General features: G+C 35.8%; 1 protein-coding gene across 1 annotated transcript in view; it reads left to right on the forward strand.

Moving 5' to 3' along the window:
- kif5aa (kinesin family member 5A, a) overlaps nucleotides 1–19,258 on the forward strand; it is a 21,011-nt gene continuing 1,753 nt past the window's right edge. The window contains exons 1-28 of the mRNA XM_087780983.1: nucleotides 1–495; nucleotides 3,244–3,331; nucleotides 3,406–3,479; nucleotides 3,539–3,643; nucleotides 4,889–4,937; nucleotides 5,007–5,062; nucleotides 5,137–5,224; nucleotides 8,175–8,299; nucleotides 8,412–8,516; nucleotides 9,504–9,652; nucleotides 9,794–9,942; nucleotides 9,993–10,171; nucleotides 10,237–10,305; nucleotides 10,367–10,573; nucleotides 12,678–12,824; nucleotides 12,902–13,090; nucleotides 13,158–13,275; nucleotides 13,398–13,462; nucleotides 14,896–15,005; nucleotides 15,092–15,193; nucleotides 15,733–15,793; nucleotides 15,870–15,941; nucleotides 17,382–17,486; nucleotides 17,569–17,785; nucleotides 17,854–18,025; nucleotides 18,112–18,191; nucleotides 18,921–18,960; nucleotides 19,106–19,191. Of these exons, the coding sequence (XP_087637109.1) occupies nucleotides 367–495; nucleotides 3,244–3,331; nucleotides 3,406–3,479; nucleotides 3,539–3,643; nucleotides 4,889–4,937; nucleotides 5,007–5,062; nucleotides 5,137–5,224; nucleotides 8,175–8,299; nucleotides 8,412–8,516; nucleotides 9,504–9,652; nucleotides 9,794–9,942; nucleotides 9,993–10,171; nucleotides 10,237–10,305; nucleotides 10,367–10,573; nucleotides 12,678–12,824; nucleotides 12,902–13,090; nucleotides 13,158–13,275; nucleotides 13,398–13,462; nucleotides 14,896–15,005; nucleotides 15,092–15,193; nucleotides 15,733–15,793; nucleotides 15,870–15,941; nucleotides 17,382–17,486; nucleotides 17,569–17,785; nucleotides 17,854–18,025; nucleotides 18,112–18,191; nucleotides 18,921–18,960; nucleotides 19,106–19,184 (3,129 nt within the window). The 5' untranslated portion in view covers nucleotides 1–366 and the 3' untranslated portion in view covers nucleotides 19,185–19,191. The remainder of the gene's footprint in view (nucleotides 496–3,243; nucleotides 3,332–3,405; nucleotides 3,480–3,538; nucleotides 3,644–4,888; nucleotides 4,938–5,006; nucleotides 5,063–5,136; nucleotides 5,225–8,174; nucleotides 8,300–8,411; nucleotides 8,517–9,503; nucleotides 9,653–9,793; nucleotides 9,943–9,992; nucleotides 10,172–10,236; nucleotides 10,306–10,366; nucleotides 10,574–12,677; nucleotides 12,825–12,901; nucleotides 13,091–13,157; nucleotides 13,276–13,397; nucleotides 13,463–14,895; nucleotides 15,006–15,091; nucleotides 15,194–15,732; nucleotides 15,794–15,869; nucleotides 15,942–17,381; nucleotides 17,487–17,568; nucleotides 17,786–17,853; nucleotides 18,026–18,111; nucleotides 18,192–18,920; nucleotides 18,961–19,105; nucleotides 19,192–19,258) is intronic.

Raw genomic sequence — 19,258 nt, forward strand, 5'->3', positions numbered from 1 at the left:
GAAAGCCAGATTTCCTGCCCTTCCAGCAGCATCTCACCTTCAGCGGCAAGAAAACAACCGAACCGAACCCCCTTTTCGGAACCGTCTCGTTTTGGACGACGCAGGGCGAGGAGATCGAAGCCACGGAAGGTTATTTCAAGGATGTAGACGTTTATTTATCCGAATTTAACGATAATAATCTCGCCCGCCTTTGACTGCGACACCAACAGCCTCCATCTTTTTCGGGGAAATCGCGAGTGAATCGTTAAAAAACAACTCGAATCGACGAAGAAATCATTTTCCTTCGTCGCGTAGATTCTCCTCCATCAGCTTCTCTCCTCCAGCATCTTCTCTCCATCCTCCTCCTCCTCCTCTCGGATCTGCGCCATGGCGGACCTCCCAGCCGAGTGCAACATCAAGGTGTTGTGTCGCTTCAGACCCCTCAACCAGTCCGAGATCGTGCGCGGGGATCTGTTCCTGCCCAAGTTCCAGGGAGACGACACGGTCACTCTGGGGGTGAGTCCTCGAGTCCTCGAGTCCTCGAGGCTTGTTGTTCCTGCTGCTGCTGCTGCTGAGGCCTCCGTCCATAAATCTCTGTTTATGGCTGAGCTGCAGATCACAAGGACCACCAGAAATAATCCTCTTTTTATTATGTTTGACATGATTTTTTACTAGTTTTTGGGCAGTTTTCTTGTGTTTCTCATGGTTTGGGACAAAACATAAACACAACAACGACGTTATCTTGAAAAAATCCTCACAAAAGATGCAGAATAATCTCCATAAAATATATATATTGTCTTAAAACACAGAAAGAAATCAGTTAGTTCAGGCAAAAAACACCTTTTTGTTGTTTGACAAAAGTCATCAGTATTTTTGAATTGTGTTTTAAGAAGTAAATTGTAATAATCAAAGAAAAAATATATGTATATACACAAAAGAAAGGTTACTCTTGCATTGCATTAATGAACTATACTTAATACACGTGTATTTATAAGCGATAAAGTACACAAAAGTAAATATCAACCGTAATAATAATTTAAAGAAATCTATAGATATTCAAAAGAAAATATATATTTTTAGAAGGTTACTTATACATTTAACTACTCAAACATGTATATATATATATATAACCAATAATTAAGTACACAAAAGGAAATAAATATAATAACAAACAAACATAAAATGAAGTACACAGTAGAGAATACTAATCATAATAATTAAATTATATATATAAATACAAACGAAAATATATATTTTTAGAAGGAAGCATACATTAAACAACACGAACATGTATATATATAAGCAATAATTAATGTACACAAAAGGAAATAAATAAATACATATAAAAACAAACAAAAAACACAGAATGAAGTACACAGTAGAAAGTAACAACAATAATAATTTAAAATATATATATATAAATACAAAAGATAATGTATATTTTTAGAAGGTTACTCATACATTAAACTACACAAATGTGTATATATATATATATATATATATATATATATACATATATATATATATATATATACACACACACAAAAATGTATGTATGTATATTTGTTTCATTATTTATTCATGTCATGTACATCTTTTTTTTTAATTAAGTATGTAAATATATTAATTATTTGTGTACTTTATTATTGCAATATAAAATGACCTTTTATGTCCATATATAAATATATATTCTTTCATGTTTTTCTTTCGGTGTAAACGTGACCAGTCATTGATGGATGAGGGGGTCGTACTTAACTACCATTGGTGATTGGATTGAATTGACAAACACAAGGTTCTACGAGCATCTTAAGATGAAGTATCTGGTGCGTGTGTGTGTGTGTGTGTGTGTGTGTGTGTGTGTGTGTGTGTGTGTGTGTGTGTGTGTGTGTGTGTGTGTCTCGTGCTAACACAACAAGGGAACGATGTGAGAAGAAGAAGCTTCCTGACCTTCATGCCTCTGAGTCGCTGGACTCTGAATCTGATCTCACTAATTGCTTTCATGATCAATAATGAGCAGACGGTCGACCTGCTTTCTCTCCTCTCTTCACGTCATCCCTTCTTCATAAACCTCATGTTCCTCACACACTTCTTATGTCAGCGGTGTGTCATAGACCTCACGTCACTTAGACGGTCAGTAGATGACTCAGGTTTATTATGTTGCTCATCTTCTTTCTTCTATCTTTGCTTGTGCTGATGCAGTTCATGTGTCTGGAAAATGAATGAATGTTGTTGACACTGAAGAAAACAAGAACAAACTAGAACTTACAATTTGAATCATCTGCTTCACACCTAAACCAGGATAATAACAGTTTTATATTTTTATTTTAGGAAAAATATATTCGAACTCAAACATAATTTGTTTTATGTAATATTTCTCTCTTATTATTCATATGTTATCAAGTTTAAATCCTTTTTTTTTTGCAAAATTTCTATCGTATTATTATTATTTTATCAAGTCAAAATCTTTTTTTTGTGCAATATTTCTATCTTATTATTATTATTTTATCAAGTTTAAATCTTTTTTTTCAATATCTCTATCTTATTCTTTTTTTATCAAGTATAATTTTTTTTTTTTGCAATATTCCCCTCTTATTATTCTTATTTTATCACATTTAAATCTTATTTTGAACACATAATTACTTGATTTTTTTTCTTCCTTTACATAAACCTTGCCATGATATAACAAGATTGACGTTATTTGTAAATAAATGTGGATACATTTGTTGTATGTGTAAATACTGATGGAAGTTCGAGTCAAAATGAAGACTCTTGTGTTCAAGATAAGCTAAGACACAGATATTGCTGATGTCAGCGATTATTAAAAATACATATTCACTTCAAGTTTAAATCTTTTTTTGCAATATTTCTCTCTTATTATTATTTCATCAAGTTTATTATTCTCATCACGATACAGCGGCAACAATACGACATATTGCAAAATATTGCGATAGTCTAGGAACCAAAAGCTTCTTTTAAGTAGTTTAATTGTAGCTAAAACTGTCTTAGTATAGTTAACACACAATGTTGAAGCTGCTGGAGTCCACTGTATCCTCTCGTCCTCAGTCGTCGCTGTGATCTCGTTAGTTCAGGAGAATTGACTGCTGCCATCTAGTGGTCGGAGGTATATGACGATCAAATATGAGTAAATACTGATGGAAGTTCAAATAAAGTCGTGTTCAAGATAAGCCATGACATAGATATTGCTGATGTCAGCGATTATTAAAAATACTTATTAACTCTGTGTTTGTTTCTCCTTGTGGTCAGGGTCGATCCTACGCCTTCGACCGCGTGTTCCCCACCAACACCACCCAGGAGCAGGTGTACAACACCTGCGCCAAGCAGATCGTCAAAGGTGCGTTGCCCGAGGGCACGTGGGTCAGGGGTCAGGGGTCAGGAAGTAGTCTCTGATGTTTTGTGTGTCTTCAGATGTGCTCGGAGGATACAACGGCACCATCTTCGCCTACGGACAGACGTCCTCCGGGAAGACTCACACCATGGAGGTGAGCGTCCTGGCGCTCGTGAGGGTCAGCAGGTCGTGACCTCTGTGTGTGTCTTTCAGGGCAAACTGCACGACCCTCACCAGATGGGCATCATCCCTCGCATCGCCGAGGACATCTTCAACCACATCTTCGCCATGGACGAGAACCTGGAGTTCCACATCAAGGTAGGAGCCGCTCGCTGTAGGGCTTTGTGTCGGAGAGAGTCTGGCGATACCATGTGTGTCACGATACGGTTACAAAAATACGATGTATCGTGAAATATTGCGATGCTATAGAGACCAAACTGACTATGACTTACAATTTGAATCATCTGCCTATGTTCGAACTAAAACATCATTTGTTTTTCAAGTTGCAATATTTCTCTCTTCTAATTCTTATTTTATCAAGTATAAACTTTTTTCTTTTTCAATATTTTTCTCTTATTATTATTATTATATCAAGTTTCAATCTTTTTTTTGAAATATTTCTCTCTTATTATTATTATTTTATCAAGTTTAAATCTTTTTTTTTCAATATTTCTCAATTATTATTATTTTATCAAGTTTAAATCTTTTTTTTGCAATATTTCTCTCTAATTATTCTTATTGTATCAAGTTTCAATCTTTATCTTTGCAATATTTCTCTCTAATTATTATTATTATTTCAAGTTTCAATTTTTTTTTGCAATATTTCTCTCTTATTATTCTTATTGTATCAAGTTTCAATCTTTATCTTTGCAATATTTCTCTCTTATTATTCTTATTTTATTAGGTATAAATCTTTTTTTTTGCAATATTTCTCTCTTATTATTCTTATTTTATTAGGTATAAATCTTTTATTGCAATATTTATTTTTTATTATTCTTATTTTATCAAGTTTAAATCTTTTTTTTTGCAATATTTCTCTCTTATTATTCTTATTTTATTAGGTATAAATCTTTTATTGCAATATTTCTTTTTTATTATTCTTATTTTATCAAGTTTAAATCTTTTTTTTGCAATATTTTTCCCTTATTATGCTTATTATTCAATATTCTTATCAAGATACAGCGACAACAATACGATATATCGTAAAATATTGCTATACCACAAGCCTCCTTTAAATAGTTTAATTGTAGCTAAAACTGTCTTTGTATAGTAAACACACAATGTTGAAGCTGCTGGAGTCCACTGTATCCACTCGTCCTCAGTCGTCGCCGTGATCTCGTTAGTTCCGGACGAATTGACTGCTGCCATCTAGTGGTCGGAGGTTTAATTGCAACATGAAATCAGAACAGACGCTGTGAATATTCATGTTAATCGTTATTATTATTTAGATCGATACAGTGTTAGTGAATATTGAAACGAAACGCAATATTTATGTGTATTTTTATCAGTATTTTCATCTCAACTCACTTCCATCGACAACACGCTGTTTTCTTCTCCCCAAAGGTTTCTTACTTTGAGATCTACATGGACAAGATCCGTGACCTGCTGGACGGTTTGTGTTAATATTTCAGATGTTTTCTTCTCTTTCTTTGCGAAACAACTGCTTCTGTTCTTCCTCCAGTGACCAAGACCAACCTGTCCGTCCACGAGGACAAGAACCGAGTTCCGTTCGTGAAGGTTTGAGCCTAAATCTTATTTTAATTCTCGTTCAACGATGACTCTTGAGTTTGTTTCATCTCCGGCTCTCACAGGGATGCACCGAGCGCTTCGTCTCCAGCCCTGATGAAGTCATGGACTTGATCGATGAAGGGAAATCTAACCGTCATGTCGCTGTGACCAGTGAGTGCTTCTCAGATATTGATCTGTTCATCTCTCACTCATTTATTACTATCATCAATCATTAAATTAATATATAATTTTTTAATATCATTATTACAGTCAATTTGTATGAAGATAGATTTGTTTCTTTATTGTTAAATATAAAAAAAGTATCCTAATTTTCTTTCATAATCCATCCAAAAAGTTGCCTGAATCAAAACAAAATTTTCAAAGAAATATGTTTCTTCAGTGAAAAATTAATTATTTTCCTCGTCTTTTTATTCAGGATTATTGTATTAGTAAGAAGAACCAGTTTAAAAAAGGTGTTTTTTTTATTGAAACTGTTTGATTGAATTTGAAAAATCAATTCAAAACAAATGGCTCAACTGCCCAAAAGTATTTTTAATTAAAGAAATTTGCTTTTATGAAATTGATAAAAAATTTGCACCTCCTTAAAAAGGATTTTAAAAAGGGCCTAATCGCAAAAATGGTTTAATCCGAAAAAAAGAGGTTCAATGATAAGAAATATTTTCAATAAAAAAGTACCTTAAATAAATAAAAAAATTAGACTAAAAGAAATTACTAAATAAAAAAATTAAAAGTATTAAAAATAACTGTTGGATCAAAAAAAAAAGGTGCTTCAAATTTAAGTAATATTCCCATTAAAAAGACGTGTTTAAACATTAATTTTGATTGATGAATTTTTGTTTGTTTGGTTAAAGCATTTTTTATTGAATAATAAAATAAACCTCCATTGATGTGGAGATTCTAACAAAAATCCTGCATCCTGAATTAGCAAAGAAAAATTGTTAATTATTAAAGTATTTCTTGCAAACCTTTAAACCTCATGAACCTGTGAGATTGTTTGAAGATAAACACTAATCACTGGTTTTTACCATATTTTTTATGAAGATAATTGTCAGGTCTGAGGTGTTTTTTCTTCATTTTTTTTTAACTCCCAGAATGACTTGACAAGATCTAAAAGAGAAGAGATGATTTTACACATGAAACATATAAATAACTTTATTTTTACATTAAATATTATTTATAATTGTCATTTTAAATCAACGATACAATTCTCATTCATCGTACGAGAGACTCTATTATGTCATGAATAAGCTGAACGGCATAAATGAAAGATCTTAACCAACATTTAACAAATGTTTTTTAACCTAAAACCTGCTTTTTTCATCAAAAATACTTACGTTTTCTTCCTTCGCCCCTAAAGATTAACCTTCCGTTCTGATGTCTAATCAGTTTCTGTCTTAAATGTGGGCGAAGTGAGTTAATCCCTCGTGAGATTCTAGGGACGAGCGTCACATGAAAGCTGAGAGTGATTATGATTCATGAATCTGCTGATCTGAGAGCAGCCCAACGCTCTCTTTGGCCCAGTTTAAACCTCAGAGCTTCTACCCGCGGCTGCTTCTCTTCTCTGTCGAGACAAAAGCTCATATATTCTTTTGACAATTTAAGCGATTGAGAAGAGAGTTTGAGTGGCGGACAATAAAGTGCTGACTCAGGTCCTCGTTACACTGTCGGCTTCCTGTCCCGGATGATTCCTGCTGACTCAGCGCCGCTGTTATTACACTAATGGGGCGCACGGATATCATTTTCAGGGTAACCTGAGTGTTTTGTTCCAGGAGGAATTATAGATAGAAGTACCTGCGATCATTTTGAAGTGTGACGATGCAGTTTTCTACAATTATATTACAGTCGTTGTTTCACAGGTGAATAAATGTTGTTTATTGTTATAAATACTGTTGGCCACTAGTTATATTTTCAATTATTGGTCAAACAATTCAAATTTAAGATGATAAAATGTATATATTTAAATTTTTTAAGGAAAATAAACTGTAATATATTCATACTAAGACAGTTTTATACAAATACAAATATTTAATTATTATTTCACAGGCGAATTAATGATGTTTATCCTATATATTTCAAATAATTTAGGTGAAAAAAACTATAAAATATTCAAACTATGACAGTTTTCTAAAAATACATATATTTCACAGTTGAAAAAATGCTGTTTAATGTATTTTTTTTTAATTATTTAAGGAAAAAAACTATAATATATTCAAGACAGTTTTCTACAAATACAAATATTTAATTTTTTATTTCACATGTGAATATATGCTGTTTATTGTATATATTTAAAATTATTTAAGGAAAAAACTACAATATATTCATACTAAGACAGTTTTATACAATGAAATATATTTAATTTATTATTTAACATGTGAATAAATGCTGTTTAATGTATATATTTAAAATTATTTAAGGGAAATAAACTATAATATATTCATACTAAGACAGTTTTATACAAATACAAATATTTAATTATTATTTCACAGGCGAATTAATGATGTTTATCATATATATTTCAAATAATTTAGGTGAATAAAACTATAAAATATTCAACCTATGACAGTTTTCTAAAAATACATATATTTCACAGTTGAAAAAATGCTGTTTAATGTATTTTTTTTTAATTATTTAAGGAAAAAAACTATAATATATTCAAGACAGTTTTCTACAAATACAAATATTTAATTTTTTATTTCACATGTGAATATATGCTGTTTATTGTATATATTTAAAATTATTTAAGGAAAAAACTACAATATATTCATACTAAGACAGTTTTATACAATGAAATATATTTAATTTATTATTTAACATGTGAATAAATGCTGTTTAATGTATATATTTAAAATTATTTAAGGGAAATAAACTATAATATATTCATACTAAGACAGTATGTCACTTGTTTTTGTTAATATATTTTTTTTCTTCTATGAACTCACAGGGTTTAATTAGGAAATAAATGCTAATAAATCTGCTCAGAAATGTATGAATGCCGATAACCAAATGAACATCTCATCCTTCATGACGATCACAGTGGAAAATACAAGAACAAATCCATCAAAAACCAACATGAAACATTAAAAACAAACACTGTGTCCAGACATGAACGAGCACAGCTCCCGCAGCCACAGCATCTTCCTGATCAACATCAAGCAGGAACATGTGGAGACGGAGCAGAAACTCTGCGGAAAACTCTACCTGGTGGATCTGGCGGGAAGCGAGAAGGTGAGTGGATTGATGGATGGATTGATGGATGGATTGATGGATGGATTGATGGATGGATTATTGGATGGATTCATCGTCTACGATCTCAACAAACAAACCGTTCCATCCTCAGGTCAGCAAGACCGGAGCTGCCGGGGCGGTTCTGGACGAGGCGAAGAACATCAACAAGTCTCTCTCTGCGCTGGGAAACGTCATCTCCGCTCTGGCCGAAGGAACCGTGAGTAAAATAATGAAACGGAACAAACATTATTTACTTTTGATTTCATATTTTCTGTGATGTAGTTTGTCTGTGCCTGAGATTTCGCGACAGTGCAGTTACACTATTCTGACACCGGAGGGAGCCAGACACATTTTTTTAAAATCTTACTTATTGCTGTTTTATTTTTATTATTACTTAATTATTTCGCTTTACATTTATTAACTTACTACAGAAAACAGCATCATATATAATTTTGTAAATTTTGTATATACTATAGTTTAAATTTAAATCTATCTATTTAAAAAAAAACTTGAATAGTAGGGAGCATACATTTCCAGATCTTAATAAAAACCTTAATATTAAGAAATAAAAAAAACTTGTACACGGGAAAAACTCTCTTTAGATTAAATGATTTTTGAAGAAATTAAACATTATTTCACTGCTCGTTTTGTTCTCAAATAACAGGAAAAGTACGTCTAAAAATCCTGTTACATAACATTTCCGACGTAAGTATCTATAAAAATAATCTTTTTCCAAACCACGTTTTTTATTAAGGATCTCGAAAAAGTTCCCTCGTGGATGGATTAGTGGATTAAACCTTTTTCAAAATCCTAGTCTTGAACCTTCCATCACTTTTATTCGCTGCAAAATCTGAGTGAAAAGGAAACCAGGTTTTGACCAATTTCTGCCAAGATTTTTTGAAGACGCTGAATAAAGTTCCCAAAAAACCAAAGCTTGATTTAAGGTATGGATGTAAAACTTAACATAAGGGGCCAAAACTAATGTAATATTTATTAATCTGTCTTTAAAAGTATCTAATTTCAATCAAATTCCTTTTTTATTTCCACACCAGTTTTACTCTCGCCATAAGTATATTTATAATCATTAACATCAATGTTATCTCTGTCCCTTATCTTATCTTAAGCACCATCTTTATTGGTCATAACATCAACGTGAATCCACTTTATTTTCGATCAAACCTTGGACCTCTTCCCTCCTCCGCAGAAAACCCACGTTCCGTACCGTGACAGCAAGATGACCAGGATCCTGCAGGACTCTCTGGGAGGGAACTGTCGCACCACCATGTTCATCTGCTGCTCCCCGTCCAGCTACAACGAGACCGAGACCAAGTCCACCCTGATGTTTGGACAGCGGTCAGTGACACACACATGGATCTGAATTTAAATAAATAGATTTTTTTATTAATCCTTCTGGAGACGAGGAATGAATGAGTCCCTGAGTCTATTAGTGTTGCATCTATGGATTTACTAAATGTTCTGTGTCCCCCTCCACAGGGCCAAGACCATCAGGAACACCGCCTCCATCAACCTGGAGCTGACCGCCGAGCAGTGGAAGAGGAAGTACGAGAAGGAGAAGGAGAAGAACAAGACCATGAAGGAAACCATCCAGAAGCTGGAGGAGGAACTGAACCGCTGGAGGAACGGTGAGAGAAACCCCTCCACAAACTTCTCGTCTTGACACCCGTCCCTCCAGGAGAGGAGGTTCCCGAGACCGAGCGGACTCAGGCGGAGACGGTGACCCGCTGCGAGACCACCGAGGACCGTCCCATCCTGGACAACGACAACTCCTCCATCGTGGTGCGCATCTCCGAGGAGGAGCGGCAGAAGTACGAGGAGGAGATCCGCAAGCTGTACAAGCAGCTGGACGACAAGGTGAAGATATAGAATTAAAAAACTCTTATATTCTTATTTAAAATCTCTTTTATTTAACCGTCCAGGATGATGAGATCAACCTGCAGTGTCAGCTGGTGGAGAAGCTGAAGCAGCAGATGCTGGACCAGGATGAGGTGAGGTCCACCTTCTTTTAACTTCTTTTCTTTTCTTTCTAACTCACTTGTTCCTGCTCAGCTGCTGGCCTCGTCCCGCGGCGACGGAGACAAGGTCCAGGCCGAGCTGGGTCGCCTGCAGGTGGAGAGCGACTGCGCCAAGGCGGAGGTGAAGGAGGTGCTGCAGGCGCTGGAGGAGCTGGCCATCAACTATGACCAGAAGAGCCAGGAGGTGGAGGAGAAGGGCCTGCAGAACCAGCTCCTGGCCGACCAGCTGGCCCAGAAGATGGTGAGCGAGGAGGAGCGGACGAGGACCTTAAGATCTGATTATTTTATTTGTATTTTACATTTTTGAATTAGAAATCACAGTGTTTCAAACACGACATTCTTTGTTATATTTTTCTCTTATTCCTAAGGAAGTACAAAGTTAAAAAATATATATATATATAAAATAAAAAAACAAATGTTCAATTGATGCTAAGAGCACAACTATACATAAAATGTATTATAATTACAATTATAAGTATTATTTTTACTAATATTATTATGCAATTTACTCAACTAGTACAATTACTAGTACTAAAACGAATAACTATTTTTTTCGTGTCAAATATTAGTTTGAATTCTAATATTTTCACCATTTGTTAACGACTACATTTTATTTTCAACTCAAAGTCACAGTTTTACATTCCATTCCCAAAACGCTGATATATCATGGCAAGTTAATAAACACACTAGTTATCACTCAAACCAAACAGGAGCCCGGGTCTCAAGCAGGCACACAATATGATGTAATTTTTTAGTTATTGATGCTTAGTCAGCGTGTTTTTGCTGCAGTCGTTCTGGGGTCATTTTAAAACTTTTTTCTTTTATTATCTATAATTCTTTTTTATTTAATGCTAGTTTTTCAATTTTTTTTGAAGTCTCTGTATCATAAATCTTGTATTGGCAAGAACCTGGTGATACGATATCAGTCACGATACTGGGGCAACGATACGATATACTGGATACTGTAGTAACAAGGATATATTTATAGTATTGTCAAGTACTTGACTCTGGTGTTGCAGAATCTACAGACCACATGACTCTTGACGAGGTTATAACTGATTTTATTTGTTTTGAAACCAAAACATGAGCAAACATCAGCTGCTGGAGTCGACTGTATCCTCTCGTCCTCAGTCATCATCGGGATCTTGCAGTGTTTCCTAGTACCTTTCGCTGCAGAGGACGTTATCAGAATCAGAATTTTTTAATTGCGATTGTCAGTAAAGGGTTAATCAACGTTAAAAATTAAAAAACATGAGAACATTTTATCTTAAACGAAAATGAAAAAATGCAATTCTAAAAATGAATGCTGCCACCTAGTGGCCGGAGGTTTAATTGCAACACAATTAAACAACAATGATATATTGCGATACTGTTATAACAATGATATAGTGCGAAACTGCAGTAGCAACGATATAGTGCGATATATTGCGATACTGTTGCAACAACGATATATTGCGATATTGCAGTAACAACAACATATTGCGATACTGTAGCAACAACGATATAGTGCGTTATATTGTGATACTGTAGTAACAACAATATATTGCGATACTGTAGCAACAACGATATATTACGATACTGCAGTAACAACAATATATTGCGATACTGTAGTAACAACGATATATTGCGATACTGTAGTAACAACAATATATTTCGATACTGTAGTAACAACGATATAGTGCGTTATATTGCGATACTGTAGTAGCAACAATATATTGCGATACTGTAGCAACAACGATATATTGCGATACTGCAGTAACAACAATATATTGCGATACTGTAGTAACAACGATATAGTGCGTTATATTGCGATACTGTAGTAACAACAATATATTGCGATACTGTAGCAACAACGATATATTGCGATACTGCAGTAACAACAATATATTGCGATACTGTATTCACAATGATATAGTGCGATATATTGCGATACTGTAGCAACAATGATGTAGTGTGATATATTGTGATTACACTGTAGTAACGATATTTTGCGATACTTAAGTAACAACGACATATTGCCATATATTGTGATACTGTAGTAAAAACGATATATTGTGATACTGTAGTAATGATAAAAATGCAATTCTAAAAATGAATGCTACCACCTTGTGGCCGGAGGTTTAATTGCAACACAAAAACGAACAAACCCTGTGAATATTTGCATGTTAAATGTAAATTTCGAATAAACCGTGTATATTGATTGATTTATACACACTACTAATGACTTTATTGTATTGAAATATTGCGATATTTAAGTGTCTCAGTATTTTCTCTCGCCCCTAATATTCGTATAGATTTAAGCCTGAGATGAAGGTGAAAAGATTCATGTGGTTCGTCTTCTTCAGGCGAGTCTGCTGGAGCTGGAGGCGGAGCTCTCCCGCATGCAGGAAGTGAGCGGTCAGCAGAGGAAGCGGATCGCCGACGTCCTCAACGGCCTGATGAGGGACCTGAGCGAGTTCAGCTCCATCGTGGGCAACGGCGAGATCAAGCTGGTGAGTCCCGAGAGCATCTTTTTTTTTTTTTGATAATAAAAGACACCGAGGACGCTACCCTGGTATTCTCTCGTCAGCCCGTGGAGATCAGCGGCGCCATCGAGGAGGAGTTCACGGTCGCCCGGCTCTACATCAGCAAGATCAAGTCGGAGGTGAAGAGCATGGTGAAGCGCTGCCGGCAGCTGGAGGTCATGCAGCTGGAGTGTCACCGCAAGATGGAGGAGACCGGGCGGGAGCTCTCGTCCTGCCAGCTCGTCATCTCTCAGGTGAGAGGAAACCTTTGGTTTCGGGGTTTGGAGACGATAACGAAAGCGAGGATTTTTTATTCACCAGCACGAGGCCAAGATCCGATCTCTGACTGAGTACATGCAGAGTGTGGAGCATAAGAAGAGGCTGCTGGAGGAGAGTCACGACTCCTTGAGCGAGGAGCTGGCCAAGCTGCAGGAGCAGGGTAACACACACTCTCTCACACACACACACACACACACACACACACACACACACACGCACACACACACACACACACACACAATCGCACAACTTTCATGACGCTCACGCCATCCATCCTTACAGATAACTCCATGATTGAGGAGAAGGAGGGCGAGAAGGGCGACACTGAGACGGACGGAAATAATAAGGTATGACGATATACGATACTTATCACGATACGTGTGTGACGATACGATATATTGCGATATATTGCAGAACTGCAGTAACAACGATGTACTCTTGATACTGTAGTAACAACGATAAATTGGGATACTGTAGTAACAATGATATATTGTGATGTATTGCAATACTGTAGTAACAATGATATATTGTGTTATATTGCAATACTGTAGTAACAATGATATATTGTGATATATTGAAATACTGTAGTAACAATGATATATTGTGTTATATTGCAATACTGTAGTAACAATGATATATTGAGATACTGTTATAACAATGATATAGTGCGATATATTGCGATACTGTAGTAACAACAATATATTGCGATACTGTAGCAACAACGATATATTGCGATATTGCAGTAACAACAATATATTGCGATACTGTAGTAACAATGATATAGTGCGATATATTGCGATACTGTAGTAACAAAAATATATTGCGAAACTGTAGCAACAACGATATAGTGCGATACTGTAGCAACAACGATGTAGTGTGATTTATTGTGATACTGTAGAAACGATATTTTGCGATAATTAAGTAACAACGATATATTGCGATATTGCAGTAACAACAATATATTGCGATACTGTAGTAACAATGATATAGTGCGATATATTGCGATACTGCAGTAACAACAATATATTGCGATACTGTAGTAACAACGATATAGTGCGATACTGTAGCAACAACGATGTAGTGTGATTTATTGTGATACTGTAGTAACAATATTTTGCGATACTTAAGTAACAACGACATATTGCGATATATTGCGATACTGTAGTAACAACGATATATTGCGATACTGTAGTAAAAACGATATATTGTGATACTGTAGTAACAATATTTTGCGATACTTAAGTAACCACGACATATTGCGATATATTGCGATACTGTAGTAACAACGATATATTGCGAAACTTTAGTAAAAACGACATATTGTGATACTGTAGTAACGATATTTTGCGAGACAATAAGTAATCAGCAGGAGAACACAAGACAGGTGGAGACAATAACTAATCAGCAGGAGAACACAAGACCAGGTGGAGACAATAACTAATCAGCAGGAGAACACAAGACAGGTGGAGACAATAACTAATCAGCAGGAGAACACAAGACAGGTGGAGACAATAACTAATCAGCAGGGGGAGGGAAAATAAACTCACACAGACACAGAAGGGAGCAGGAGGTTTCAAAATAAAAACAGGAAAACCAGGGAAAGACACACGAGACATAACAGTAACAATGACATATTGCGAAATTTTTCGTTTAGTTTCATCTTTCCTCGATCTGCTCATATTCTTTGTCGCGCTGCATATATCGTTATATTTCCTTCACCCCTTAATGATGATGTATTTTATCCATTTCCGACCAACGCTAACTCTGCTGTCCCGTGCAGAAGGTCGCTCGCCAGCAGGGGGACTCTCACCGCGGCCTCCATCACAAGCAGCTTGCTCGCCTGCGGGACGAGATCAACGAGAAGCAGAGGATCATCGACGAGCTCACGGAGTCAGTTTCCGTCTTCATCATTTCATCCTCCGGGAACACCATCATGAACTCACCTTTATTTTTCTTTTTTTGTTTTCTCGTTCTAGTCGTAACTCCAAGCTGGAGCTGGAACTGGCTCAGGTTCGCGCCGACTACGAGCGCCTGAAGAGTCAGGACAACAGCAAGAGCGAGCGCCTGGAGGAGCTCTCGTATGTTCAGTCTTTTTCTTAATATTAAAGAGATTTAAACTAAATTAAAAAAAATATTTGGACCGATTTCTCATGTGGAGGCTTCAATACAAGAGGAACCTTACAGACGAGTAGTTTGGAAGAATATTGTTATGTATGTATTGTTATAATATGTTTTTAAGTCTTTTGGGGCCAAAATATATACTTTTGCACGTAACTAGAAAATATACGGATAATTCCAACCCTTAGTCAGCACAAGAGTGAGTAGAAAATGAGTGACATTTTGGGTGAAAGATCACTTTAAGACCGCTTATACTTAAATCCACATGGGGGCGCTCTAACCTTTGCTATCTTTAATAGTGCTAGGACAGTTTTGGCTCCCCCTTGTGATGATGAAGAGCATTGTTTAAACAATAGATCGACACGTTATCATGAAAACAAATATTTCAGAATATATATATATATATATATCTATATATATATATTGTTGTTTTATATATATATATATATATTAAAACAACAATATGTCGTTAATGTATGCCTTAAATACTTTCTTTCAGATTCCTGCATGAACGCCACGAGCAGACCAAACAGGACTTGAAGGGTCTGGAGGAGACTGTCGTAAGTGTCCTTTATTTTATTTAAATAACCATTTTTACATTTCAACGCAATAGAAATCTAAATGGTTTGTCACCAGGCCCGCGAACTCCAGACCCTCCACAACCTTCGCAAGCTGTTTGTTCAAGACCTCACGTCGCGGGTTAAACGAGTAAGTCTCTTTTGGAACGTTTTTATATGATGTCTGTCTTTTAGCAAAGCAACGAGAACATTATCGTGTGAATGCTGAAGTCACACTATTCAAATCCACTTTTTTTGTTCTGCATCTCCTACAAATTTGAACCATTCAAACTTTTATCAATTAGGCTTCATTTTCTACACTATTTTTCTCCATTCACATGAATGGGGAAAATATTTAACTCATGTTTCAGTCCTTCCACTTTGACCTTCAGGTACATTCATCTACTCACACCTAGAAACTTCATTCAACTTTAAAAACACTTTTTTCTACTGACGATAATACTACTACTTATACTTATACTTATACTACTAATACTACTAATCCTACTAATACTTTTACTACCTATTCTACTTCTAATACTACTTCTTCTTCTACTACTAATTCTACAGCTTATTCTACTTCTACTTCTTATTCTACTCCCACTTCTACTACTACTACTTCTACATTTACTACTAATTATACTACTTCTTTGACTACTTATACTTATACTACTAATTATTATACTACTTATCCTACTTATGCCGCTACTTCTACTTCTACTACTTCTTCTACTCCCATCACTTCTACTATTTTTACTACTTATTCTACTTCTACTACTATTCTACTTCTACTAATAACTCTACTACTTTGACTACTAATTCTGCAACTTCTACTCCCACTACTACTTCTAATACTACGTATTCTTATACTTCTAATTCTACTACTTCTTCCACCCCCACTACTACGACACATTTTACGTCTTCTACTTCTTCTACTCCCATTACTACTACTTATTTTACTTCTATTACAAATTCACCTTTTTTCTTCACCTCAACCTTTTTCACTTTATTTCAACATTTTCAAATCAGTCTTTCTTCTTTATGCCATCATTTCAACTGTTTCCAAACATTTTTACTTTGAATACTCATACTTTGGAATTTCAGAGAAGGTTGATAAAGCGTCAGGGAAGAGATAGTTTTATTTATTTAAGGGTTTAGATGGAATGGTTCTTCACTTGTATGGCTTGTAACTGCTTCTGCCGCGCTCAAAACTAGGGAAAAAAAGTATATTTTAAAGCATAGAACACTAAAAAAAAAAACAGGCGTTGTTATCAGACATTCCACAATGATTTTTAGGGTTACTAGGTAATTTGACAAGAGCTTTGAAGACTCAGGATCGCTGCTAAGCTAGCATTGCTACTCCAGTGGTTTAATATATTCTAGCAACTCGAGTTTGAGTCACAGTTTTCATCTTTTTATAAGAGTTTTTCTATTGATTTGTGGCCCTTGCCAGAGTTATGCACCAACACATTGCCTCTGAATTAAACAAAATAAATGCAAGAGTTGTGAAAATAATGCTAAATGATTTTTGGCCCCTTGTGTGATTGAGTTTGAGGCCCCTCTGCCTGACGGTACCTTTTGTTTTGCGTAGAGTTCCGAAATGGAACCTGATGATAGCGGGGGGTCTAGCACCCAGAAGCAGAAGATTTCCTTTCTTGAGAATAACCTGGACCAACTTACAAAGGTTCACAAACAGGTGAGAACTCAATGAAAGGTTTGAAATGAAAGGTTTTCGTGCAACGTTGTGTCCGAGCGTCTCTCCCCGTCGCCCCCTCCAGCTGGTTCGTGACAATGCAGATCTGCGCTGTGAGCTTCCAAAGCTGGAGAAACGTCTTCGGTCTACTGCTGAGAGAGTTAAGGCCCTGGAGACTGCACTGAGGGACGCCAAAGAAGGCGCCATGATGGACCGCCGCCGCTATCAGCAGGAAGTGGATCGCATCAAAGACGCCATGAGGGCGAAGAGCGCCTTAAGGCGCCCCCATGCCGCACAGATTGGTAACTGCAGGCACTTTTATATTTGACTGATTTTTTTAAGCATGTTTTAAATTCTGCTTTTATCGCAGCCAAGCCAGTGAGACCGAAGCAGATGCCCGTGTGCTCTCCTACGAACCCCTTCTATGCTTACATCCGTGCCACTGAGCAAGGCAACACCTACAGCAACGCCCTCTTCCAGAGCAACGGGCACCAAAGCGCCGCCAGCGTCAACTGCAACCCCAACTCTGTGCAGAGCAACACGTGGGTCCAATCGTCCTTCGCTCATTTGGATGTAAAACATACAGTATAAAGAGTTTTTTAATTGATTTATTTTCTTCAACTTTCAGAGTATCTACAGCACTTGGATACAGAGCCGGCAAATTTAACGGAGACACACTCGAGTCATTCCCTCTCAACATCGACAATGGTGAGCAAATAATACACAATAACGTACTGTTAAATAATCATCTATTATTTAAGGAATATTTAAAATATGTACTTTTTTGAGTATTGTTTTGATTGTCTAAGCGCTTTGTGACCCTGGTCTCGAAAAGTGCTATATAAATAAATATTACTTACTTACTTACTTACTTACAATATTACTTCATGTTAGGAATTTGATATAAAATTACAGGAAATTATACACGCTATTAAAATGCACATGGGTAAAGTGCGGTGGCCCTTTAACTGTACTTATAAAATAATAGATTAAAATAATAATAATAATTGAAAAAAATACTGTTTACATTTCTTTTTGTAATTATTTAATTACTCACCACAAATTAAACTCTAATTATATTAATATAAGTATGAATTAATGTTTTTTTTATGACGTTTAAACTCTTTTTGTCTTTTTGTTTAGATTTTTCTCAGTTCTTAAAATAATTTAAGTCAATACTAAACTTACTTGGTAACAAATACCTTATCAAGTTTACCTCCATTTTATAATGCCATAAGATAATTATTGGATGTTTGAAAATAAATTTGTATTACTTGTTTTATCATTTGTATTTCGGCCCCTTACAACAGCTACAGTTTATCATGTGGCCCCTGAGCAAATGTAATGCCCCACCCCTGCATTGCAGTGTTTGGAATATGTAATATACTTATATTTATGTGGTGAGATCAAACCTAAAAGTGTGTTTATGTTCGACAGGAAACAGCATCACTGAAACAAGAGACATCAATGACAACAGGTGAGAATTTATTTACGTTTAAAATAAACTGAGAATTTATGGCACTGCAGTCACTGTATTCGGACACCAGGGGGAGCCAAAGTTGCAATTTAAAATCCCAGTGCTTTGGCCTTTAAGTAATACATAATGTTTTCACGGTTTACAGGAGTGACGTTCACTGTGGCAGCGAGGTGGATGAATCAAACAGACACTACATCATTCAGCAGGAGACGGCAGCGAGTTAATACCGTGGTAAACGACACACTCGTGCACGCTAGCATCATCCTGTGATGTGTTTTGATGTATGAACTGACTCAAT

Source organism: Callionymus lyra, chromosome 19, assembly GCF_982586985.1.
Source record: "Callionymus lyra chromosome 19, fCalLyr1.hap1.1, whole genome shotgun sequence".
Taxonomy (NCBI): Eukaryota; Metazoa; Chordata; class Actinopteri; order Syngnathiformes; family Callionymidae; genus Callionymus; species Callionymus lyra.